The following is a 25200-nucleotide window of genomic DNA, read 5'->3' on the forward strand; positions in this document are numbered from 1 at the left end:
ACCTGCACTGCTAGGAGAGCACCCCACCTGCCCCAAGTGAAACCTTATGCCCCTCGTTAGCAGATGGGCTCCTGCTGTGCAACTGATTTCGGTCCCTCTAGTGGTTGCTCCAAAGCAGGTTTTGCTGTGCTGCTCCTGTGTCTCCTGTCCAGTGGTAAAGGTAGCCCGGCTAGTCTCAGCTTGTGTTACTGCTGCCCACATGCCATCTCTCTCTGGCCACACTGGCACAATAGACGGTCCCCCAGGCCAGGCAGGTGACGTGCCCTGGGCTGCGGAAGTGACCCGTGGCATTAGAACGGGAACTGAAGGGTGGCGAGCTGTGCCCAGCGCGAAGCTGCAGATGGGATTCACCGCGGGTGGGAGATGACCCTAGGTCCTTTTTGGCCGCTGATCCGCTGCCCCTCTTCAGGGCGTTAAGTACCTTCGCGCCGCCCGGGGGCAAACCCGTGACAAATGCTCCATCCTCCGTCTGTCCGTCGTCCCCCCTTCCCCCCCCGACTTGCTCCGGTACCTCCAGGGGTGCATGGCAGAATGCACTGGCTCTACCGTTTCAGCAGTGAGCCCACGGCCCGGCGAGTGCCAGGATTCACGCAGGCCCTGTCCTGCCCGCCGGGGGTTTCTCACTGGTGATTTTTCTCTCCCTCGAAGGCATCCACAACGTGGAAGGCGTCGCCGTGGACTGGATGGGGAATAACCTGTACTGGACCGACGATGGCCCCAAAAAGACCATCAGCGTCGCACGGCTGGAGAAGGCCGCCCAGACCAGGAAGACTTTGATTGGGGGGAAGATGACTCACCCCAGAGCCATTGTGGTGGATCCCTTGAACGGGTGGGTGGCGGCGCCCGGCGGCGCGGCATCCCGCAAATGGACTGCGGCGCTTTCGGGCTGTGAAGCACAAAGCGGCTCATCCGCTGGAGGGGGGTGGAGAGGAAAGCCGGAGCGCCCCGGCTGGGCGATGGGTTGGTGGTTAATGCTCTGAGCCCGTCGACGCGTCCCTTAGTGCAAAATCTTCAGGCGCCCCTAAACCACCTTTTACCCTCTGATCCGTAGCCCCTCCTCCATCTGTAACATGGGAATAACCGTCCTTCCTTTCTCCCACCCCTTAGCTGTGTCAATTGGAAGCTCTTTGGGGCAGGGGCTGTTTTTCTGGGCTGGGCAGGATGGGGCCCTGGTCCCGGTTGTGGTCAGGGCAGTGGCACCATTTGGACCATTGCGACTGTCTAGCCCGACCTCCCGCGTGACCCAGGCCAGAAAATTTCCCTCCGGCAGTTCCCGCGGCGAGAGGGATCCCTCCTTTGCTGCTGCCCACCTCCGCCCGTCCGTTCCCAAGCGGCTCTTCCCACACTCTGCGAGTGGGGGGGCCTCCTGGCCGCCCACACAGAACAACCTGCTTGTGGGAGCAGTTCAGACAGGCCTGCGGGGGCGAAGGAGGGGGGAGCCGAATTGCAATGTGCGCACACGTGTCCCGTGCTCAGCCGGCCGTGGGGAGATGGGAGGTCAGACATTTAGCCCCACCAACCTTGACAGCGATCGTGCTTCCTCCCGCCAAAGATGTGCCCCCACCCAGCAACAGCCGCCTGCCCTGTCCTGGCAGGAATCTCGCCACACCCGGGGCTGGCTCAGGGTTTCCCATTTAACCCCGGCTAGTTCTGTCAGCAGTGGGAGGGGGTCAGCCAGAGGCCCTGACCCCAGGGGACTCCAGCCCTCTCTGGGTAAGCGGGGCCCGTTGCCGACGGGCTGGCCAGCGGCATGAAATGACCTGCCGGACCGTGCCTGGCCTGGGCTCAGCCAACTTCTGGCCCGTTACCGCGGCAAAGGGGGCCAGGCTCCTGGTGTCCGTGCGTGCGTTGGCCCCATAGCTCTCGGCGGGGAGAGGGGGTAGAGATGCCTTTAACCGGCTGGAAATGTGCTTCGAGGATTGACTCCCCAGGGGCCAGCGGCCCGGCAGGAGAGGGCTTTCCTGGACTGCGTTATTGGATGCCGGGGAAGAATTCGTGCTGAAAATACCCAACAGCAGAGCCGCTGGGGAGGGGCACCCGGCCGCTGCTTAGGACAGGCCCCCGGTTAACCGTTACCGACAGGCCCCGGCTGAGATCAGGCCCCGTTGTGCTGTACAAATGGAGCGACGGTCCCTGCCCTGGGGAGCTCATGGTCTAAACAGGCGGAGGGTGGGAGGGGGAAAGTGAAGCGCAGCGAGAGGCGGTGACCTGGGCCGCCGTCAGCAGAGCCAGGGACAGAGCCCCGATCCCCTGCGTCGCAAGCCAGTGCCTAGCCACTAGGCCGCGCTGCCTGACACCTCTCCCTCGCAGCTGGATGTACTGGACTGACTGGGAGGAGGACCCCAAGGACAGCAAGAGAGGCAAGATCGAGCGGGCCTGGATGGACGGCTCCAACCGCAACGTCTTCATCACCTCCAAGACGGTGCTGTGGCCCAACGGGCTCAGCCTGGACATCCCGGCCAAGGTCCTCTACTGGGTGGACGCCTTCTACGACCGCATCGAGATGATCTTTCTGAACGGCACCGAGCGCAAGGCGAGTGGACGCCCTCCCCCCCCCCCCCCCCGACTCCCTCCCCTCAGCACGATGCGGGCCGCCGTGGCTTTCCGCGGCGCTGCCCTGCACCCGCTGCTCCCCAAGGGGCGTCGGTGGCGCTGGAACGGCAGGGCTGTCTGATCTCCTCAATCCTGCCGGCTGGTCCCCAGCCGCCACCTCCGGAGCCTGCTGGGTCCCCTCCGGGCCAGCCCGATTCCCTGCCAGATGTCCTTGGGCTGGGGCTGTCTCTCTGTGTCCCGGCAGCAGGGTCCTCGGAGGCGCCGGCGAGCTGGCACAGGCAGGGCGGCTTTGGAGTGAAGAGCCTGGACGCCTGGGTTCAGTTCCTGGCTCTGTTGCCCTGGTTGCCCAGAGGATTTAGGTGCCCAAAGGTGCAGCGAGGGGCTGGGTGGGATTTTCAGAAGCGTCCAGGCGCCTGACTTCCGTCGGGGTGGAGGGTCGGCCCCCGGCAGGGCTTCACCACCCGAATCAGAGGGGGGGACTCGCGCCATCGCCCCATAACAACATCAGCCGGTCTCCAGCATCGAGACTCCAGATCCCACCGTCCCGGCACGTTGCCCCCTCGACCGTCCTCCTCCTCCGCTGCCCCCAGCCTTCTGGAGCTGAGAACCCCGTTCCTCCACGGAGCGCCCCCGCACCCCGCTGGACCCGGACGAGCCCCCTTCTCTCTTCCCTCCCCCCCGCAGATCGTCTACGAGGGCCCCGAGCTGAACCACGCCTTTGGGCTCTGCCACTACAGCAGCTTCCTCTTCTGGACGGAGTACCGGAGCGGCAGCATCTACCGGCTGGACCAGTCCTCCAAGGCCGTCATCCTGCTGCGCAACGAGCGACCGCCCATCTTCGAGATCCGCATGTACGACGCCCAGCAGCAGCAAGGTAGGGGCGAGGGCGCGCACGGGCTGCGGGGCGGTGGGGAGCCCGGCTCTCGGCAGGAGCCCGCTGGCCTGGCTCTGTCGCGGGGCTGCAGTTTCGGGGCTTTCTCCCTGCGCCCCTAGCTCTGGGAGCCGGCTACCCCTGGATCCCTCCCTCTGCCCCACGGCTGCTACCCCCGGTGCTCCTTGCCCGCTGCCTCGGCCGCTGTCCTGCCCTCGGGGCATTTCCTCTTCTGCCCGGTCAGAACAAACCTTCCTGGCGTTTCAGGCCGTTGCCTCCAACCAGCCCCTCCTTGCCCCGGAAAGGAACCCCGGGGCTCCAGGCTGATCCACCCCAGGGCTGGGCCCTGTCGCTCCCTGCAGTCAGCCGGCTCTCGGCCCGCCCTGTGCCCGGGGAGGGGAGACGGGAGCGCCCTTAGGGGATGGTCCCATGGGCCGGGTGATGTTGCAGATGTTTCCCCGATTATTGTTCTCAGCCTCCGCTCGCTCCCGGATTCGTTCCTTTTCTCCCCGGTTCCATCCAAAGCCCAGTGTAGACCAGTAAGAACTGGGGGGGGGGCTCAGCACTGCCAAGAACCAGACCCCCCCCCCAGCCTAAACGGTCCCTCTCCTTCCTCCATCTCTCCCTCCTTCACTGTCCGTCCACCCCATCATCTGTCTATCCATCCATCCATCCCCATGCACCCCATCTATCTGTCTGTCCGTCTATACCTCCGCCCCAGGGTCCTGCTGCAGCACGGAGCTGACCCCGGCCTATCCTTCAGCGCCGTGCTGAATTGGGGCCCCCTACGGCCTGTGCTGGCCCCTCCCCACGCGTCCCGGTTTTCCCCAGGTGCTGGGCACCCAGCAGCCCCCCCATTGCAGTCGGGGGGGGGGGCTGCCTGCACTCAGCCCTGCCCCGGCCCGCGCTGTCCTCACCCCCGGCCTTGCCTCCTGCAGTGGGCACCAACGACTGCCGTGTGAACAACGGAGGCTGCAGCAGCTTGTGCCTGGCCATCCCCCGGGGCCGGCAATGCGCCTGCGCCGAGGACCAGCTCCTGGGGCCGGACTCCGTCACCTGCCAAGGTAGGTTGCGTTGGTGATCGCGGGGGGGCGGTGCCATTAGAAATAACAGCCCGTCCCTTTTCCCCTGGGCCGTGCTTTAGGGGGTCCCCCATGTGAAGGAGAAGCGGGTCTCTTGGCTGAGTCGGCGGTGACGCCGGGCGTCTGTTCCTGGGTCTGCTGCTGGGTGGCCTTGGGGGAGTCCCATTACCGCCCCGTGCCTCAGTTTCCCCCTCGGTGCGATGGGGTGAATGTCACGGGCGCCCCTTGTGAAGCGCTTGGAGATGGGCGGACGGGGAGGGCTCGGTGGCGCTGTAACGGCCTGGCTCCGCACGTGAGACGCGAGTGGGAGGAGAGGGAAGGCGGCACCGGCCCAGCTCAGGGCTGGGATCCAGGACTCCCAGGCTCGCCGCGTTGCCAGTTTCCTCGTCTGTGAAGTGGGGACAAAGCTGCCTGGTTCGGCTCCCCCGAAGCGCCCAGGATGCGAGTGCTGAGCTCGGCCGCTCGGAGCCGGGGAGCGTTCCACCCTGGCCCGGGGCTGGCGGGAACGGCACGCGAGGCGCAGGAGGGCTCCCCGTGCGCCGCCGCTGCCAAAACCAACCCCCTCCTGCTTTCTCTTTGGCAGCCAACCCGTCCTACATCCCCCCTCCGCAGTGCCAGCCTGGGGAGTTCGCCTGCAAGAACAGCCGCTGCATCCAAGAGCGCTGGAAATGCGACGGGGACAACGACTGCCTGGACAACAGCGACGAGGCCCCGGAGCTCTGCTGTGCGTAGCAGCCTCAGGCTGGGGGGCTCCAGCCGTGTTAGACCGTCCCCTGCCGCGCCCTTCCCCCCCCCGGCCGTCCCTACCCCCACCCACTCAGGCAGCTCTTTCCCCAGAGAAATCCAGAGCTGGTGCTGGGCTCGTGACCTGGTGGAGACCGTGGCTAGAACAGGGGGGTTGGGGAGGGGGGTCAGGACTCCTGGGTTCTGTCCCCGGCTCTGGGAGGGGAGTGGGGCCTAGTGGTTAGAGCAGGAGGGGGGTAAAATGTCAGGACTCCTGGGTTCTGTGTTCAGCTCTGCCCCGTCTCCCTGTGTAAGCTTCAGCCAGTCCAGCCCTGCTCCGTGCCTCAGTTTCCCCAAAGGGGCTAAAGCTAATCCCCCGGAGGGGCTGGAGCCTGGCTGGCTAGTGCTCAGATGGGGAGGGAGGGAGCTCGTGCCCGGGGGTCCTGAGTCTCCTGCCTCTCCCCCCTTCTCCCGCCCAGACGAGCACACCTGCCCCTCGGACCGCTTCAAGTGCGAGAACAACCGCTGCATCCCCAACCGCTGGCTGTGCGACGGGGACAACGACTGTGGCAACAACGAGGACGAGTCCAACTCCACCTGCTCGGGTGAGGAGCCTGCCGGGGCCGCTGGCGCAGCGCTGCCCGGCCACGGCGCCTCTGAGCCGAGCTGCAGCCTGGCCGGGCGCTTCACCCTTTGTGCTGCTGCGGGGCTGGGGTTGGTGGTGGTTGAACCTTCTTGGTAGGCCCGGGAATTAGTTGCCCCAGCTTCCCCTGCACCCGCGGGGTGGGGTTGGCCCCCGCGGGCGCCGCCAGGGTCACTGAAACGCCCCGTGTCTCTCTCTCGCCCCCTGCCTAGCTCGGACCTGCCCCCCCAACCAATTCTCCTGCGCCAGCGGCCGCTGCATCCCCATCTCCTGGACCTGCGACCTGGACGATGACTGCGGGGACCGCTCTGACGAGTCAGCCTCCTGCGGTGAGCGGCTGGGAAATGGGGCACGGGGCCTGTCCCCTCTAGGGGGTGCCGGCTTTGAATCCGGCTTCCGGGCAGGGGACTGCGGGGTGCGGGGGGAACAAACAGGGCTTTTCCCTTCCAGGGGGCGCTGGTCCCGGTCCAGCTCCTCTCCCTGTCCGTTGGTTGCTCGTTCGTCCGTTTCAACAGGTGCCATTGCGACACCGCCACGGTGGTTCTCCTGGCGGCGCCGTGCCAGGGATCTGCGGCTCCCCGGCGGTGTGCGGGCGGCCGGGGGGAGGCTGCCGTTAGTGATGGTAGCAGGCGTGGCGATGTCCGGCGGGGTGCAGGGGCACCCAGGATATAGCCCGAGAAAGGCCCCTCTGCTCTGGACCCGTTATTTCACCCTTGTCTCCTTTCACCTGCAGTAGGTGGGGCAGCCCACATTTGGGGCCCGGGGGGGGGCCAGCCTGCCCGGAGTCCTGGGCTGACCTGGCCAGGCGGTTCCCGTGTCCTGCCCCGGGGGAGGTTGGAGGCGTCAGCGGGGCTGACTCTGCCTGTTCTTGTCTTCCCCGCAGCCTACCCCACCTGCTTCCCCCTGACCCAGTTCACCTGCAGCAATGGGCGCTGCATAAACATCAACTGGAGATGCGACAACGGTGAGTGAGCGAGCGAGAGATCAGAAGCAAGGAGATGCGCCCCTGCGGGAGGGCTGGAGCAGGGGCTGCTTCAGGGGATTCCTTTCTGCACGTGGTGCCCCAGATCTCCCCCCCACCACACCTTGATCCAGAGCCGGGCCCCCATGCAGCAGGAACGGCGGGGCGGGGGCTTAGATTAGTGGACGCGTGCGGGCTGTGAATGCAGGGGCAGATGTGGGTGTCGGGCGGTGGGCATGCACGGGTGGCTGTGTATAATACACACCCCAGGTTTTTGTAAGGGAAAGGCCGTTTGCACTGTGCTGTGGGGCGCAGACAGGCTGGGGGGCGGAGAAGTGGGGCCAGGCGCAGAATTCAGCGTAGACTCGGCCCGGCAGAGCCCGCTCCTGCAGCTCCCCATTGGAAGCTGCGGGTCTCCGTGCGGACGCCGGGATCGGGGCCCTTCAGCCTCCAGCCCGTGCTGGCGAGTTCCCGGGCAGCTGCTGCTGCTGGCGCATTGCAGGACGGGTTTTGTTTCTGAGGCAGGAGACGAGATTTACGACAGGGCTCTTCCCTCCCCCGCCGGGTTTAGCAAAGCATTGTCATTAACGCTCTGCTCCGGAGCGGCCGAAGGGCGACTGGGACTAAAAACAAGGGGGCCAGGGGCTCCGTTGGCTGGGTTTTGGCAGGGCGGATTTCGGCGTGAAGCTGCAGGCAGAGGGATTCCTTCATTGGCAGCAAACTGGTTTTCCAGGGCTGGCTCAGCCGCTCCCCGGTTACGACACGTGGGCATTGGCTCGTGGGCAGTTCCTGGGCCAAGGGGCTCAGGGACGTCGTGAACCAGGCCAAATCAGGGCCCCGGCATTTATCATCATCCAGCCGGCTCCTTTTGTCCTGACTCCCAAAAGACCCCCATGCCAGGGAGCCACATGGGAAGGGACTGGGCGCCATCTGCTGCTTCTGAGTTCTCTACCCCCGTCCCCCTGTCGTCCGGCGTCTGTTTGTCTGTCTCCGTGTCTGTCGATTTGCCCGGCGGCGGCGGTTTTCTGTTGCTGTGTGTTTTTGTTCTGTGTCTTCACCGTGCCCACTCTCCTGTCTTTTCTGTTTGTTGTTTTTGGTTGGTTTCTGTGTTTCAGAGAAGGATTGTGGGGATGGCTCTGACGAAAAGAACTGTCCAAAACCTACCGGTTAGTGCATAGATCAACATGCACCAGAACCCCCCCTTTCACCGTCCCCCAAAGCCTGCCACTTTTCAGGAGCGGGAAAAGCCACGTTTCCGTATCGTCCCGGCTTCTCCACACGCTGACGCCGGCGCCGTGTGCTCCAGGAGTCAGAGAGGCAAAGTAGCTGCTAGGGCGAAACGCTCTGGGCCTGCTTCTCCATCACCCTGCCCCTGGGGCTGTCATTTACACTTGGGCAAATCCAGAGTGAAATCGTTATTAATGATCCGTGTTGCAGTAGCACGGAGGCGCCTCATTCACAGCCCAGGATGCCATTGCGCCAGGCGCTGTACAGACAGAACACGATAGTCCCTGCCCCAAAGAGCTGCCGGCAGATCAGACTGGTGGTGTTTCACACCGGTTTTGCACAGTTGTAAATGACGGCACAAGATGCTGGGGCGGGGGAAATCCGGACGCTTGGGAACACAGTTGATCAGGTTTCTTCCCCCGTTCAAATCTATAACCAGTGAGGAAAGAAGCAGAAGGAGGAAATTCCGTTACAATGGAGAAGCAAAGTTATCTGAGCAATGGGAGTTATTTTATCGGCTGCTCGCTTTGTATTAGGGAGGAAGGGTCTGGGGCAGTTCAGCTGCAAATGGATGGATGTGACAGGTAGAGAGACACCAAAACAGAGAGGGAGAGGGAGATTTATTAAAGCAAAAGAAGGGTGGTGGCTTTGATCCTGCAAAGACTGAGGGCTGTCTACATGGAGGGCTTTTTTTGCACCAATTTGAATGGGTTTTAAACACAACCTGCTGGTGCGGATGCTATTAAATCAGTTCAGCTCAAGGAATCAGGTTTAATGTTTTAAGGTCACTCGAGGGCGTCTCTACACTTGAACCCTACGGGGCAGGCACTGCTTACGCTGAGGGGCGAGGTTTTCCCATCGGCGGAGGTAATCCACCCCCCTGAGAGGCAGGGACCCTAGCGCTGGCTACACAGGGATAGCTGGGCTGAGCTCATTTTTAGTGTAGACCAGCCCATCCAGTCCCCCTCCCTGTAATATCTGAGCACCTCACCATCTCTTATCATCTACCGCCACCCCCCTGGGAGGCAGGGCCACGCCGTTACCCCCCATTGACAGCTGGGAAACTGAGGCACGGAGTGGCTACGTGACTGGCCCAGGGGATTTGAACACCAGTCTCTTGAGCGGCAGGCTGGCACCCTAACCACTGGGCCGTCCTTCCTCCAAACTCTCACCTACCCCAAATTCAGCCTGTGCTTGTTAGGGGCTTCCCCGGTGGTCCTGGATGGTTCATAAACCCTCTTTGTTAAGTCGATGCCAGAACGGTGCGTCGCCTGGGCCCTCCCCATACACTTCCCTTCACGCCCAGGAGTCGGCCCGGCCCTGTGTCGCACGAGGCCCCGAGAGACGAGCCAGCGTGGGAGGGACGTGTCGTGGCTTGGGACTCACTGTGTGTTAGGCGTAGCCGGCCGTGGAGGAAGAGGCTCCCAGTCTGAATAGCGAGAGGCGGGAAGGAAAACTGAGGCGCCGAGGTTTGCCCGTGCGAAGGAGAGCCCGTGCCAGGTGCCGGGCGGAGCGTTTTGACCTGCGAGCCGGTGTCAAAGCCGGGGAGAGACGGAACTGGACGTGCCCCTCCGTCAAGTGGCAGCGCTCACGAATTGGCTGGATCCGATCAAACTCCCAGCCGGACGCTCCTTGCAAAGAAAAGGGGTCCGGAGACGCGCCCCCTTCCCCTCCCCCCTGCTGGGCGGAGGAGCCCCCCTCCCTCCCCGGTGGTACATGAGATGATCTATGCAGTTTCTGTGCTTTGTTTTCTTTTTGCACTGCTGGTGGAGCGGCCGTGACGTTAGCGAGCATGTCGGGGGGGGGGAGCTGTGGGGGGCGCTGTGGAAGGGGCTGCTGGGAGGGTAGCTCTGAGCCCTTCCGCTCAGACGGGCCCCTCTTGCTCAGCCCCCCTGTGCTGTCAGTGGGGCTGGTTCAGGTGTATCCCTGCAGCTCCCAGCCCTGCTCCGCTGAGGGTGCTGGGCCCCACCCTGCCAGGACACCACTGACGCCCCCCCCCCCATTTACCCCCGCCCCCGCCCCCCCCACAGACAACGACTGTGGGGACAACAGTGACGAGGCCGGCTGCAGTCACTCCTGCTCCAGCAACCAGTTCAAGTGCAACAGCGGGCGCTGCATCCCCGTGCACTGGACGTGCGACGGGGACAACGACTGCGGGGACTACAGCGACGAGACGCACGCCAACTGCACCAACCAGGGTGAGCCGCCCGCCGGCGGGTGTCTGCTCGTGGAGCCCCTTCCCCCCCAACCCCAGGCATCAGATCCTGGGCTCCCCTCCCTGGTACCCCTCTCCCCCCAGGTGTTAGATCCTGGACACCCCGCCATCAGGTATCCCCCCCAATTTGGATCCCATCCTGTCCCCCCAGCACTGGATCCCGGGCTCCCCTCTTCCCTCCCCCCAGGTACCGTCCTGGCCGTCGAATCCCGCACCCTGCGCCCCCTGCCCCGGGCATTGGGTCCCAGCTGGCGCCTTCCTCTCACTGCCCCGCGCCGTATCCCGTGCCGGGGGCCCAGCCGGTAACGCTCTGTCTCATGGGCTCCGTCCCCAGCCACCCGCCCGCCCGGGGGCTGCCACACGGACGAATTCCAGTGCCGGCTGGACGGGCTCTGCATCCCTGTGCGCTGGCGCTGCGACGGGGACACGGACTGCATGGACTCCAGCGACGAGAAGAGCTGCGAGGGCGTCACGCACGTCTGCGACCCCAACGTCAAGTTCGGCTGCAAGGACTCAGGTAACCGGCCCGGGATGGAAGGGGGGGGGGGGGGAGGGAGGCGGACCTCAGAGCCGGACGTGGGAGCGGGGCTGGGGCCTTTGGATCTAGCGTCCCCAGGGTCCTGCCCCGTGGAACGGAACTGCTTGAAACTGCTCTAAAAAACAGATCGGAAGGAAATTTAGCCTTGTCTTGTTTTTAACCGTTATTTTTAACTTTCCTCCTCCCCGTCGATTTCCTTGAAATTCGGCATTTTCCAACAAATTTCGATAGAAACCGTTTTTCTTTCGTTTTCTTAAACAGTTTTCCCCCCAGAGTTGAGGGGGGGTACGGAGGGGTTGCCTTTTTATTGCCCATTTTCGTCACAGGGGGTAGATTTTTTTAAACTCTTCACCCCAAATTGAAACATTTTCCTTTATTCCCCCCCCTCCCCATTTTTGTTTCCAGATTCTCCTTTTTTCCCCCCCCAAAACTTAAAACATTTTCAGTTCCCCTCCCCCAAAAAGTTCAAACTTTGAACGTTTTCCTTCCCGCAGTTTTCAAAATTCAACCTCCCTCCCTGGAAACGTTTCCAACCAAGTCATTTCTCTCGAGGAGAAATATTCAGGCTTCCACGCTGGGGTGAAAAAAGCAGCACCGGTTCGTTTGCAATGAAACAAACGACAGCCGGGAAGGAGAGAGAACCAGAGAGAAAGGAAAAAAGGGGAGGGCGCAATTAAAAATCAGGCGTGAGAATCAGCAGCAGCGAGGCAAAATGAGGTTGCTCCTTTTCCTCTTTTGTCAGTTTCAAGCATAAACGAGCCGAACAATAAATGAAGCAATAATTAAAATCATCTTAATAACGAAACACTATTCAAATGAATGTAACAGCTCCCGGGCAGAGCCGGAATCCTGGACAGCCGCGCGCTGCTGATTGTAATTTGGGCATGTTATTGATCCGGGGTTCAAGCATCTCCCCCTCTGACGACAGCTCCCGAGTGGGGCGAGTCTCCGGAGGGTCCCCTCCATCCCTGCCGTGTCTCATGCCGCCCCCTCTCTCCTGCCCCCGCCCCCCCAGCCCGGTGCATCAGCAAGGCCTGGGTGTGCGATGGAGACAGCGACTGCGAGGACAACTCGGACGAGGAGAACTGCGAGTCGCTGGTCTGCAAGCCGCCCTCCCACACCTGCGCCAACACCACCTCCATCTGCCTGCCACCCGAGAAGCTGTGCGACGGCGCCAACGACTGTGAGGATGGCTCCGACGAGGGCGAGCTGTGTGGTGAGCCGTCGGGGCCGGGCGAGGGGGACTCTAGCAAGGGGAACTGGGAGTTAGGACTCCTGGGTTCTCTCCCCTGACTCAGAGGGGAGTTGAGTGGTTGGGGGGAGGGAGGATGGGAGGGAGCCAGAACTTTTGCTATAAGTTGGGGACGCATCGGTTGGACGTGACAGTGGAGGAGAAGGACCTGGGCGTATCGGTTGATCGCAGGATGACTATGAGCCGCCAATGTGCTGTGGCCGTGAAAGACGCTAACGCGGTCCTAGGATGCATCAGGCGAGGTATTTCCGGTGGAGACAGGGAGGTGTTAGCACCGTTACACAAGGCGCTGGTGAGACCTCAGCTGGCATACGGTGCGCAGTTCTGGTCTCCCGTGTTTAAGAAAGATGAATTCAATCTGGAAGAGGTGCAGAGAAGGCGACTGGGCATGGAAAACCTGCCTTAGGAGAGGAGGCTCGAAGAGCTTGGCTTGTTTAGCCTGACCAAGAGAAGCTGGGGGCAGATGGGCTTGCCCTCTCTAAATACATCAGAGGAATAATAGCATGGAGGGAGAGGAGTTATTTGAGTTCAGCACCAAGGTGGACACAAGAACTGATGGATATAAACTGGCCACCAGGAAGTTTAGACTTGAAATTAGATGCAGGTTTCTAACCATCAGGGGAGTGAAGTTCTGGAGCAGTGGGGGCAAGAAACTCAGCTGGCTTCAGAACTGAGCTTGATAAGTTTCTGGAGGGGACGGTCTGAGGGGCCAGCCTAGTTTGGCAATTGACGGATCTTTGACGACTAGCGGTAAATACACCCAACGGCCTGTGAAGGGACGTTAGACGGGCGGGCTCTGAGTTACTACAGAGAATTCTTTCCCGGTGTCCGGCTGGTGAGTCTTGCCCACATGCTCAAGTTTAGCTGATCGCCGTATGTGGGGTCAGGAAGGAATTTTCTCCCAGGGCAGATTGGCAGGGGCCCTGGGGGGTTTTCGCCTTCCTCTGCAGCATGGGGCACGACTCGCCGGCTGGGGGATTCTCTGTACCTTGACGTCTTTAAACCGTGATCTGAGGAGCGCAGTAGCTCAGTCCTAGGTCAGGGTCTGTTACAGGCGCGGGCGGGCGAGGTTCTGTGGCCTGCCTTGTGCAGGGGATTGGCCGAGATGATCAGAACGGTCCCTTCTGACCGTCGAGTCGGGGAGCCTCTGAGTCCTGGCATCGCTCCCTGACTCGCTGGGGCGGCCCTGGCCGTCGGGGCTGACTGGCCGCTCTGTCTCCGCAGACCAGTGCTCTCTGAACAACGGGGGCTGCAGCCACAACTGCACGGTGGCTCCGGGCGAGGGCATCGTGTGCTCCTGTCCCCTGGGCATGGAGCTGGGGGCCGACAACAAGACCTGCCAGATCCAGAGCTACTGCGCCAAGCACCTGAAGTGCAGCCAGAAGTGCGAGCAGGACAAGTTCAACGTCAAGTGCTCCTGCTACGAGGGCTGGCTGCTGGAGCCCGACGGCGAGGGCTGCCGCAGCCTGGGTGAGCGCCCGGGAGCAGCACGGCCGGGGCCTCGGCCGGGCCGCCCTCAGGGAAGGCTGCTCCCACCCCAGCGCCGGGCTCAAGTCGGCGGCTGGGCTGAGGGCCCGTTTTCGTCTTGCCCCGCGAGGGAGGCTGGCGGCGCGATGGGGCAGGGCTTCTGGCTGGGTGTCCCCTGGTCGGAGGGGGGCTGCGGGTCAGGGTTGAGGGGCACCGGCAGAGCTGGGGGTGGGGAGCCCAGGGGCTTCTGTTTCTGGCCATGGTCCCAGTGCCCATAGCTCCTGTGTTATCGCTGGGCACATGCCCCTTTCTGGCAGTGCTGCTCTGCCCCTTGGCGTGCGGTCCCGCCGGCCCCGCGCTCCCCATGACATCCTCCCCCCTTTGCTCCCAGACCCCTTCAAGCCCTTCATCATCTTCTCCAACCGCCACGAGATCCGGCGCATCGACCTGCAGAAGGGCGACTACAGCGTGCTGGTGCCCGGCCTGCGGAACACCATCGCCCTGGACTTCCACCTCAACCAGAGCTCGCTCTACTGGACGGACGTGGTGGAAGACAAGATCTACCGGGGCAAGCTGCTGGAGAACGGGGGTGAGCGGTGGGAACGGAGCCACACGCTACGGGCCACGGACACGTCTGGGGGGGGGACACATGGAATTCAGACTCCACACATCCGGTTCCAAAGCCATCGCCCCCTGGGAGCCGCTGCCCTTTGCCCTGAACCTGGAGCGAGTATCCCACCGCTGACACCATTTCATCACAGCGTGCCCCCGGCCAGCCATCCACCAGATGGCTGCGAGGGGAACCCAACCCTCTCAGCCCCCGGGTGGTTGAGGCCTCCTGGAGCCAAGACAAAGCAGCGTGGGCGGGCAGCCGCTGGTGAATGGAGGGGAGGGTGTAGAGGGAAACACGTCCCCTGGAGGTGGTCCGTAAATACCCTCTCCCGGAGCCGTGCCGTGGCCGTGCCACTCAGCCCCAGACAATGATACCTTTTTCTGCCTTTAACGGCTGATCGTTATATGGGGAGTTAATTGGCCTTCCCAGCGCTCCGCTAATGGTAATTAGCTCGTGCTTGCTAACCCCATCAGCGCCTTGGAGAGCCTAAAACTCCATGGGAGAGAGACCTGGGGTGGCCGGGCAGGGACTCAGCACACTGGAGGGGGGAGCCTTAACCCTGACGGTGCCGTGCTCCCCGCCCTGTCCTGCAGCTCTCACCAGCTTCGAGGTGGTGATCCAATACGGGCTGGCCACCCCCGAGGGCCTGGCCGTGGACTGGATCGCCGGCAACATCTACTGGGTGGAGAGCAACCTGGACCAGATCGAGGTGGCCAAGCTGGACGGCACCATGCGCACCACGCTGCTGGCCGGCGACATCGAGCACCCCCGCGCCATCGCCCTCGACCCCCGCTATGGGTGGGTGGGCGGACCTTGGGTTGGGGGGGGCGGTCCCGGGCGCTGGGAATCGGCCCAGTTCTGGGCACGCGGCGGGGCCAAGCTGGGCAGGGCACCCGGGGTGAGATGGGGGGGCTGCCGGAAATGAGGTCTCCCCGCCCTTCCCCATGACGCAGATGCAGGGGTGACAGGTGGGGCATCCCCCCATCCCCAGCACCTGGCTCTCTGATTCCCCTCCCCCTGTCCTCCCACCAGGATCCTGTTCTGGACGGACTGGGATGCCAGCCTGCCCCGCATTGAGGCGGCATCCATGAGTGGCGAGGGCCGGCACACCATCCATAAGGAGACGGGCTCGGGGGGGTGGCCCAACGGCCTGACCGTCGACTACCTGGAGAAACGCATCCTATGGATCGATGCCAGGTAACCCAGGGAAGGGAGATCCCGGGGGGGGGAGAGGAATCCCGGGGGAGGGGGATGTCTGGGCATGGGGGTCTCTGGGACACCAGGGGATGGAGATTCTGGGGGTGGGGTGAGACCCAGGGCGTGGGGAGAGGGATCCTGGGAGAGGGGGATCTCTGGGCATGGGGGGCCCTGGGGCACCAGGGGAGGGGGATCCTGGGAGGGGCCGGCGCTGGGCTGTGCTCCGTGATTTGCCGGCCCCTCGTGCCGCCCAGCCCTGGCTCCCAGCCTCACGGCGTGTCCGTGCCCCGCGGCGGCGCAGGTCGGATGCCATCTACTCGGCGCTGTACGACGGCTCGGGGCACATGGAGGTGCTGCGGGGCCACGAGTACCTGTCCCACCCCTTCGCCGTCACCCTCTACGGGGGCGAGGTCTACTGGACCGACTGGCGCACCAACACCCTGGCCAAGGCCAACAAGTGGACGGGCCACAACGTCACCGTGGTGCAGCGAGCCAACACGCAGCCCTTCGACCTGCAGGTCTACCACCCCTCCCGCCAGCCGCTGGGTGAGACATGGCTGGGGAGCGCCCGGGGCCCGTGGGGTTGGGGGCTTCCAGGAGGGAGCTGGGGTAGGAGAGGGTGCAGGACAGTCTTGCGACTTGAACTGGAGGGGAGCGTTGCATGCTGGGAGCTGTAGTCCCATGGCGTGCATCCAGGGGAAGTGTTGCATGCTGGGAGCTGTAGTCTCATGGGGTGCATCCAGTGTGAGCATTGCATGTTGGGAGATGTAGTCTTGTGATTTGCATTCAGCAGGAGCATTGTAATGCTAGGAGCTGTACTGTGGCTTGCATCCAGGGGGAAGCATTGCATGCTGGGAGCTGTAGTTCTGTGGCTTGCATCCAGGGGGAAGCGTTGCATGCTGGGAGCTATAGTTCTGTGGCTTGCATCCAGGGGAAGTGTTGCATGCTGGGAGCTGTAGTCCCATGGGGTGCATCCAGTGTGAGCATTGCAGGTTGGGAGATGTAGTCTTGTGATTTGCATTCAGCAGGAGCGTTGCAATGCTAGGAGCTGTACTGTGACTTGCATCCAGGGGGAAGCATTGCATGCTGGGAGCTGTAGTTCTGTGGCTTGCATCCAGGGGGAAGCGTTGCATGCTGGGAGCTATAGTTCTGTGGCTTGCATCCAGGGGGAAGCGTTGCATGCTGGGTGCTGTAGTTCTGTGGCTTGCATTCAGGGGGAAGCATTGCATGCTGGGAGCTGTAGTCTGCACCTATGCGCTGCATTCCCATTGGGGCTGCCTTTGGACCCCCGTCTCCTGGACACTCTGTTTTCCTGGGAGACCCCCCTAGTCCGTGGCCTTTCCATGCTGCTGGTGCAGAGTGAGCACCCCCGGCTGCCCCCAGCTGCCAGCACCTTGATGTGAGTGACCCAGGAGAATCGGGCCCTTGGATCCGGAATCACCAGGCTCCGTGTTGTGGACCTCTGGTGCTGACTGCAATGGGGTCGGGAGAGGGACACCCTGGGAGGGGAGGGGGGAGCTGCACCCCCAGACCCCAGCCGGTGTCAGCATCCCTGTCCCGTCCATGCACTGAATTTCCTCCACTCTCCCCCCCCCCGGCTCAGCTCCCAACCCCTGCGAGGCCAACGGGGGCAAAGGGCCCTGCTCCCACCTGTGCCTGATCAACTACAACCAGTCCTTCTCCTGCGCCTGCCCCCACCTCATGAAGCTGGACAAGGACAACACCACGTGCTACGGTAAGCGGGGGCCGCTCGGGATGGGGGGGACCCTCGGAGCCCAAGGGAGCGCTTGGCCGCCCCACCCCGTTCCCGCGGTGAGCCCTGGGGTACAGAGAGGAAACAGCTTTGCCCGAGGTCCCCCAGCAGGTTCAGGAATAAAACCCAGGAGTCCTGCAACCCCTCCACCCCTCCGCTCTAACCCCACCAGACCCCACTCCCCTCCCAGGGCTGGCAGAGAACCCAGGAGTCCAGGCTCCCAGCCCCCCGCTCTAACCACTGGACCCCACCATCTCTGCAGTTCCAGAGCAGCTTTCGGTGAAGCGATGCAGGGGACGGCGGGCGGAGGGCATGGGGGGAGTGGGGCAGGGAGAAGCGGCTGGGGTCAGGCCAGATGAATCAGCCCTGGGTGGGCTTGGGTGTGGCGCTCCCGGTGCAGCGGCGGTTCCCCCCTGCCCCTCACTCCCCCTCTCGCGCCCCCAGAGCTGAGGAAGTTCCTGCTGTACGCGCGGCAGATGGAGATCCGCGGTGTGGACATCGACAACCCCTACTACAACTACATCATCTCCTTCACCGTGCCCGACATCGACAACGTCACGGCCGTGGACTACGACGCCCCGCAGCAGCGCATCTACTGGTCCGACGTCCGCACCCAGACCATCAAGCGGGCCTTCATCAACGGCACCGGCGTGGAGACAGTCGTCTCGGCAGGTGGGCATTGGGGGCTGCCCCCCTCTCTGAACCTGGGGGGGCCGCCCCCGACTCCTGCAGCAGAGCCCCCGAGGCGTGGCCTGCGGAGAAGGCCTTTCCCCATTGCTCCGAGCATCAGGGCAGGGGGGTGCCAGCCCCGGGGGGGCCTCTCCCCTGGTTAAACCGGCCCCTTTCCATCACCCTCAGCTTGGCCCCGGCCCCCCCTAACGAGTCTCCCGTGCCCGTTGTCTTGCAGACCTGCCCAACGCGCACGGCCTCTCTGTGGACTGGGTTTCCAGAAACCTTTTCTGGACCAGCTACGACGCTAACAAAAAGCAGATCAACGTGGCCCGGCTGGACGGCTCCTTCAAAAACGCCGTCATCCAGGGCCTGGACAAGCCGCACTGCCTGGTGGTTCACCCCCTGCTTGGGTGAGTGGTCCAGAGGGCCAGCGCCGAGCTGGACCTGGGACAGGGGGGTTGCAGGGGGCGTGTAGCTGGATCCCAGCTCTTCAGAGTTGGGGGTCCCAGGGAGTGTAAATCAAGGGGACCCTCAACTGAACCTCAGCGTATCAGCCACCAGGAAGAGAACGGAAGGGCCAGCCTGCCTGACGAGCAGAGCTGTAGTGGGGCCAGGGCTGGGCTGGCAGGGGCACTGGCGGAGCTGGGGGTGGGACTTGGGGTCGGGGCTGGGCTGGGCTGGCAGCGTTTGTGGGTCGTGGAGATGCAGGCGGGGGGGGCAGGGGGTTGTTGATTTGAGCCGTCATCCTCACCGTCCCATTCTCCCACCCCCGCGTCTGTCTGTCTTGTGCAGGAAGCTCTACTGGACGGACGGGGACAACATCAGCATCGCCAACATGGACGGCACAAACCGCAGCTTCCTCTTCACCAACCAGCGAGGACCCGTCGGTACGGAGCGCCCCCTCCCCGCCCCAGAGCCAGGACCAACCCTGGCCCAGGCCCCATTTCCTGCCAGCCCTCCCGGGGCCTGTTCAGCCTCGTATCAGCCCCTCCACCTCCTGCTCTCTGGCTGTGGGGAACCGGCAGCCATTTTGTGCCGGGCGCAGCGCAGACTGTGCGAGGGGATGCTGCGCGCGTGCTCTCTCCTCCTCCCCTCCCCCTTTTCGTCCTGCTGTTCTCTGCCGGCGGAGGGGCCTAGCAATGACCCCCCCACCCCACCCCTCCGCCCGCAGGCCTGGCCATCGACTACCCGGAGAGCAAACTCTACTGGATCAGCTCGGGCAACGGCACGATCAACAGGTGCAACCTGGACGGCAGCGGCTTGGAGGTCCTGGAGGCCATGAAGACCCAGCTGAGCAAGGCGACTGCGCTGGCCATCATGGGTGAGAGCCGGGGGGCGGGCTGGGGCTCTCAGGCCCGTCAGTGGGGAGGGAAGTGGGGCCGTCGGCCGGTGTCCTGGCCTGCGCTTGGATTCACCCCACATCCGCCTCCCCCTGATCCCTGGAGTGGGGGGAAATGGAGCCTGCGAGGGTGGAGCCCGGGAGATGAGGGGCTGGGGCTGTTGGGGGCCGGAGGATGTTTCTCTGTTAGGAAGCAGGCTAAGGCCCCCCCCCCGGATGGTTGCACGCGGTGCCCGGCTGCCCGCTGGAGGCTGCGCTGAGGGGCCAGCTGGGGAGCGGGCGCGGTTGCCGAGGGCCCCGGGCTGTGCCCAGCAGCAGCTGTTACATCCCCGGGCCCCTTCCCTCGCAGGTGACAAGCTGTGGTGGGCCGACCAGGCCTCGGAGAAGATGGGCACCTGCAACAAGAAAGACGGGTCAGGGGCGGCTGTGCTACGCAACGGCACCACGCTGGTCATGCACATGAAGGTCTATGACGAGAGCGTCCAGCACGGTGAGAGAGCGCCCCCCGGGGGCCAGGCGGGGGGGGACACGCGGGGTGGTGGAGGGGGCGCCCACGGGGGGGGGGGAGCCGTGACCCGAGCGCAGGAACCGGCAGGTCCAGGAACTCGAGCTGGGTTCTTTTGAGGAAACTCGGGCGTTTTTAGGTGCCTGGCTCAGGGTTTCCAGCCGCGGGAGGGTGGGGTGAGGCCGCAGCTGACGCCGCCGTTTGGGGATTGATGTTCGGGGCCTGGCGCTGCCCGCCTGCTGCCGTGTGACCGAGCGGGGGACGTTGGAAGCGCCTGCGGCCGCTGCGATAGCGGGTCAGAGGTTGCCACGCCACGTGGCGTAATCCCACGGCTCCGGCCGCCCCTCCCCCCCAGGCACCAACCCCTGCAGCGTGAACAACGGCGACTGCTCGCAGCTCTGCCTGCCCACCTCGCAGACCACCCGCTCCTGCATGTGCACGGCCGGCTACAGCCTCAAAAGCGGGCAGCAGTCCTGTGAAGGTGAGTCTGCCTCCCTCTGCCTCCCTCCCGGGCAACTCTCCAAGATCCAACCGCCAAGGCCAGGGCTCTGCAAAGTCGCCCCCATTTGGCCCTTCCTAAAAATCCAGGCTCTGGGAGGGCCCCTCCACCCAAGCCCCCGAATTGCACGTTGCTCCTGCAACTCTTGGCACGTGGCTTGAAAATGAAGACGTCCGGCCTGTGAGCCCCGTAGGCTGGGGACGGCGGCGGGGGGGGTGGGGGGGTGGTGTAACGCCAGGGGTTGGAATCACAGAAGTGGGGAGAGAATTCTGCCTCCAGTGGTTGGAGACTAGCGCTTTGTTAGCAGGAAGCAGCTGGGAGATGGCTGGGCGGGCGGTGTCGGAGAACGCGGCGAGGAGGGTAATTCTAGGATGAGCCGGGGAGGAAATTGCTTCGCTTAGATCCGTGGCCCTGGCTCAGGGCTCTGGGCTCAGTGGCTTGGCTGTGGGGACTGTTGGGTGTCCCCCCGGGGTGGGGGAGAGTGGGGGAACCGAGACAGGGGTGTCCTGGCAACGCAGCCCTCTGCGCCCCAGATCTCTGGGTGCCGCTCCCTCCCCCCACCCCACCCCCGCCTGCGGCGCGAAACCCATGACAGCTGCCTTCGCTCCCGCCCACGGCTCCCATGCGTCAGTTTCCCCGGCAAGCTGAGAGGTGGGCGCGGCGGAGGAGGGCGGGGGGGGGGCACGTGTGGTTATGCCTCATGCGGCATCTGATCTGCCAGGTGGAGCAATCTGCCTCCCCCCTCGGCTGCCTCCTCCCCGTGAACCCACCGGCGTTCGCGCTCCCCTGCGTTGGCCTTGTCCGAGCACAGCTGTTACGCGAGTGCTGCGTGTCTGCTCCAGGGGTGCACTCCTGTGACCCCCCCCCAGTGCAGACCAGCCTGGGTGGTGCCGGGCTACCAGCCAGGCTGCCGGGAGCTCCTTCTCCATGGCTCCGCTAAGCCTCCGGGAGGCACTGCCTTTCCCCCGAAGCCCAGCGAGCCCTCCTTGGATCCCCTGCGCTGGCGGAGGCCCCGGCCTGACCGTCCCCTTGTCTTTGCAGGCGTGGGCTCCTTCCTGCTGTACTCAGTCCACGAGGGAATCCGCGGCATCCCCCTGGATCCCAACGACAAGTCAGACGCTCTGGTGCCCGTGTCCGGGACCTCGCTGGCCGTAGGGATCGATTTCCATGCGGGTGAGAGCTGCCGGGCACCTCTCTTTGGCCACGAAGGACACGGTGTCCTAGTAGGCCGGTCCTCGGTCGCCTGACCGGGGCAAGACTGGCGCCCCATTGGGGATTGGAAGGGGAGACCACGTCCCCCCGCTGCCAGGCAGTGCTGAGAGCCAGGACGCCAGGGTTCTGTGCCGGGCTCAGCCGCTGACCTGATGGGGGCACCATTTTTGCAGCTCTGTGCCTCAGTTTCCCTCATGGTGCACTGGGGATGGTGACGCTGACCGGGGCGAGCTGGGTGGCTGAGCTCATGGGGGAAGGGCGGGGAGGCACTGGAGACGCAGAGCCGTGTTGCGGGGGACTCTCGCCCCCACCCCCTTCAGCTTGGGAACAGCAGCTGAGAGGCGTGCAGTTTAACGAGGCCTTGGCCAGGGCCCCTCACCCAGCAGCGTCCGGAGCCTTGTCCCTCCTCCCCACACCCCACAGCACCTAGAGCCTCCCCCTGCAGCCCCCACGCCCCAGGATCCTATTTCTGGCACTTCTTCCCCCCCGTGTGAGCGCCCCCAGCTGCTGAGATTGGTGCAGCACGTGCCCCCCTGCTGTTAACGGGCTCCCCTGGGCGGTGGGTAAAGCGCCCCCCTGCCTCGCCCTCATGCCCGCTCTGCCCCCCTTCCCTAGAGAACGACACCATCTACTGGGTGGACATGGGGCTCAGCACCATCAGCCGGGCCAAGCGCGACCAGACGTGGCGGGAGGACGTGGTCACCAACGGCATTGGCCGAGTGGAAGGAATTGCGGTCGACTGGATAGCAGGTGAGGCACGGGGTCGCCCATATGGCCTAGGGGCAGCCCGCAGGCTTCGGCCGTCCGGGGAGGGAAGCCGTGGGCCGGCCCGGCTTCCTGGCAGGAGGGTCCCGGCTGACCTGGTTTCGTTGTCGCCCGCCCCAGGAAACATCTACTGGACAGACCAAGGATTCGACGTCATCGAGGTGGCCAGGCTGAATGGGTCATTCCGCTACGTCGTCATCTCACAGGGGCTGGACAAGCCGCGGGCCATCACGGTGCATCCGGAGAAAGGGTGAGACCAGCAGCCCTGGGAAGCGCTGTAGCCTGGATCGGACCGGGGGCGTGGAGCATCGGGACTCCTGGGTTCTGTCCCCAGCTGTGAGAGGGGAGTGGAAGCGGGGCGGGGGTGACGGAGAGCCAGGACTCCTGGGTTCCCTACCCAGCCCCGTCACTGACTTCGTGCAGAACCTTGCCCCATCCTGAGGGTCAGGCCCAAAGCAGCTGCTGGCTTTGGGTGTCTGTTCTGTGATGCCTCGTTTTCAGGGGCCAAGCACCTGCAGCTCCCCTCACCCTCAGCTGGACACGGGGGCTCAGCACCTCTTGCGATCCAGATTGAGGCGTCTTGAACTGGGCTCCCAAAACCGCTGGCTGCATTTAGGAACCTTGGCCCGAGTGACCTGACCCGAGCCATGGAGGGGGAATTTATGTGGGGTGAGCCCTGGACTGCCGGGCACTCAGGCCTACCCCTCAGCCGCAACAAGCCGCTTCGCCTGCAGCATCCCCAAAGGGTGTGAGAGCGTTGGGGAGACGACGACATGTTTCTATGACAATGCAAGGGGGGGGGGGGGCGTGTGCACAGCTGGGTTTCTGATGAGCTGTGCTGGGGCCCCCGCAGGTACCTGTTCTGGACCGAGTGGGGCCAGTACCCTCGCATCGAACGCTCCCGCCTGGATGGAACCGAGCGGATGGTGCTGGTCAACGTGAGCATCAGCTGGCCCAACGGGATATCCGTCGACTACGAGGTACAGTGCAGAGCTCCTAACGTGGGCAACTGTTGGGTGAGGTGGATCTGAGCCCCAGTGGCCCATCCCAGGAGGGGCAGGATACAAGGCACGAGGCAGATACCAGTGGGTTGGGACCACCAAAGATGCAGCCATCACCCTGCAGTGCAAGAGACTGGAGGGCTGTGTAGAAATGCTCTGCGCACCCACCCACCCCTCCCCGTACAGACATAAGTGGCTGATGCATTGAGATCTCTGTCCATCCTGTCTCATTATTTCCTTGTGCTTCCCCGTCTCTCTGCATCCATCTTTTGTCTCTTCTCCTGTATGTAGGTTGTAAGCTCTTCGGGGCAGGGACCGCTGTGTTTGTACAGCACCTAGCACGGCAACGTCCTGGGCTGTGACCTGGGCTCCTAGGTGCCACCATACACATAAATAACATTGTCTAGGGCTTTGGCCTACCAACCGCCAGAGTCCCAGTGCTGGGTCCATTGGGGAGACATTCTTGCTCTCTCTTTCTTTCACTCTTCTGCCGCCCCGCTGAGCCGGAACCAACTGGGGCGGGTTCTCTCCCCCTCCAGGACGGGAAGCTTTACTGGTGCGACGCTCGGACAGACAAGATCGAACGGATTGACCTGGAGACGGGAGAGAACAGGGAGGTCGTCCTGTCCAGCAACAACATGGACATGTTCTCGGTGTCGGTCTTTGAAGATTACATCTACTGGAGCGACCGGTACGGCTGCCTCCCCGTCCCCGCCATGCAGGGGCACCGGCCCCTGGAGCTCTGGGGGGGAGATGCTGGCTTGGGGGGGGGGGCAGGGCTCACAAGCGCTTGGGGCAGTGGGGGCTTGAAATCTGCAGGGCCGGGGGCCTGGGGGTGTCATGCAAATGAGGCAGTGCACTAATGTGCCACTTCCAATTTACATATCATTTGCAAAAAATTACCATAACCGCCCTTGAGTGTCCCGCATGCTCCCCATCTCGCCTGCGGCCGAAGAGATGTCCCCCCCACCCCTCCGCGCCAAAGCAGAGAGACCCCCAGGGGTCCTCCAGCACGCTGAACCATAGAGACTGCTGTCTAGAGTATACCCCCAACTCCCCCAACCATAGAGCCACAGCTCTGGGGGGGGCCATGGCTAGAGCGGCTGCCTGCCGAGTGCCGCTCTGCCCGCACCAGCACCCCTCGCTCTGGCTGGAGCTCTATGGCTGTGGACTCCTGGAGGACTGAAGGGCTGGTTAGAGTGGCTGCCTGGATGGCGCCTCTCTAGCCACCCACACTGCCCAGTGCCGCAGCTCTGTGGCTGGGGGCGCCTCCTAGGCAAGGGTCTCTATGGTTCGGAGGCCTGGGGGGTTGCCATGGAAACGGGGTGGGATGCTGGCGCCCTGGAGCCTCCTGGCCTATCTGGGGCACTGAACTGCTCGGGGTGTGGGGCTGAGCCCCATGTATGTTCCCCCTCCCCCCACCACCCCACAGTCTCCCCAGGCCTGACACTGGGCTGCTCTGCGGCTGCGAGTGAGTGAATGATGCTTGTGAGACGCTGACATGGGCTGTGTGTGTGATCGGTGTGTAAGGGGTGTGTGTGTGTGTGATCGGGGATGTAAAGTGTGTGTGCAATCCAGGCTGCAGGGTGTGTGGGTGCGTAACTTTAATCGGGAGTGTAAAGTGTGTGTATGCCTGTGTGTGTGCAATCCAGGCTGTAGGGTGTGATGGGGAGAGCAGTGGGGGTTGTAACCTGGGGGTGGGTGAGTGTGACTGTGGGTGTGTAACCGTGGCTGTAGTGTGTGGGTGTAATCCGGGGCGTGGGTGCAGAGGGTGTGTGCAGTGCAGGGATGTGCGGGCGTGCGATCCAGGATGTCTGTGTGGGCGATCCCGGGCGCGTGTGCGTTGGCAGTTCGGGGCTGGTTGGGGGGGGCGGGCGTGGCCCCTGCTGGCACACAGCGACGCGTTCCCGCCTCTTGCTCACTGCCTCTTTCCCTTCTAGGACCCATGCAAACGGCTCCATCAAGAGAGGCAGCAAGGACAATGCCACGGAGTCAGTGTCTCTGAGGACAGGGATAGGAGTGCAGCTGAAGGACATCAAAGTGTTCAACCAAGCCAGGCAGAAGGGTACGTCCGGGGGCTGGTGTGTCCAGCATGCCCCCTCCCCCCTCGCC

The 25200-nt window shown here is 63.7% G+C and overlaps 1 protein-coding gene across 5 annotated transcripts in view; it reads left to right on the plus strand.

Moving 5' to 3' along the window:
• Positions 1–25200, plus strand: part of LRP1 (LDL receptor related protein 1) — a 159921-nt gene that overhangs the window by 99872 nt on the left and 34849 nt on the right. For all 5 annotated transcript variants that reach the window (XM_067529664.1, XM_067529665.1, XM_067529666.1 and 2 more), the window contains exons 12-40: positions 649–829; positions 2311–2533; positions 3238–3427; positions 4363–4488; positions 5090–5230; positions 5709–5834; positions 6085–6201; positions 6756–6836; positions 10091–10258; positions 10610–10792; positions 11829–12029; positions 13290–13535; positions 13924–14121; positions 14739–14943; positions 15178–15342; positions 15644–15888; positions 16946–17077; positions 17540–17767; positions 18003–18177; positions 18560–18654; positions 18939–19088; positions 19456–19596; positions 19967–20092; positions 21152–21283; positions 21938–22072; positions 22208–22337; positions 22941–23067; positions 23628–23779; positions 25029–25153. In XM_067529664.1, the coding sequence (XP_067385765.1) occupies positions 649–829; positions 2311–2533; positions 3238–3427; positions 4363–4488; positions 5090–5230; positions 5709–5834; positions 6085–6201; positions 6756–6836; positions 10091–10258; positions 10610–10792; positions 11829–12029; positions 13290–13535; positions 13924–14121; positions 14739–14943; positions 15178–15342; positions 15644–15888; positions 16946–17077; positions 17540–17767; positions 18003–18177; positions 18560–18654; positions 18939–19088; positions 19456–19596; positions 19967–20092; positions 21152–21283; positions 21938–22072; positions 22208–22337; positions 22941–23067; positions 23628–23779; positions 25029–25153 (4644 nt within the window). The remainder of the gene's footprint in view (positions 1–648; positions 830–2310; positions 2534–3237; positions 3428–4362; positions 4489–5089; positions 5231–5708; positions 5835–6084; positions 6202–6755; positions 6837–10090; positions 10259–10609; positions 10793–11828; positions 12030–13289; positions 13536–13923; positions 14122–14738; positions 14944–15177; positions 15343–15643; positions 15889–16945; positions 17078–17539; positions 17768–18002; positions 18178–18559; positions 18655–18938; positions 19089–19455; positions 19597–19966; positions 20093–21151; positions 21284–21937; positions 22073–22207; positions 22338–22940; positions 23068–23627; positions 23780–25028; positions 25154–25200) is intronic.

The sequence above is a fragment of the Emydura macquarii genome, unplaced genomic scaffold (genome assembly GCF_026122565.2).
Source record: "Emydura macquarii macquarii isolate MOO-44397 ecotype Brisbane River unplaced genomic scaffold, CSIRO-AGI_Emac_v2 contig_2994, whole genome shotgun sequence".
In the NCBI taxonomy this organism is placed as follows: Eukaryota; Metazoa; Chordata; order Testudines; family Chelidae; genus Emydura; species Emydura macquarii.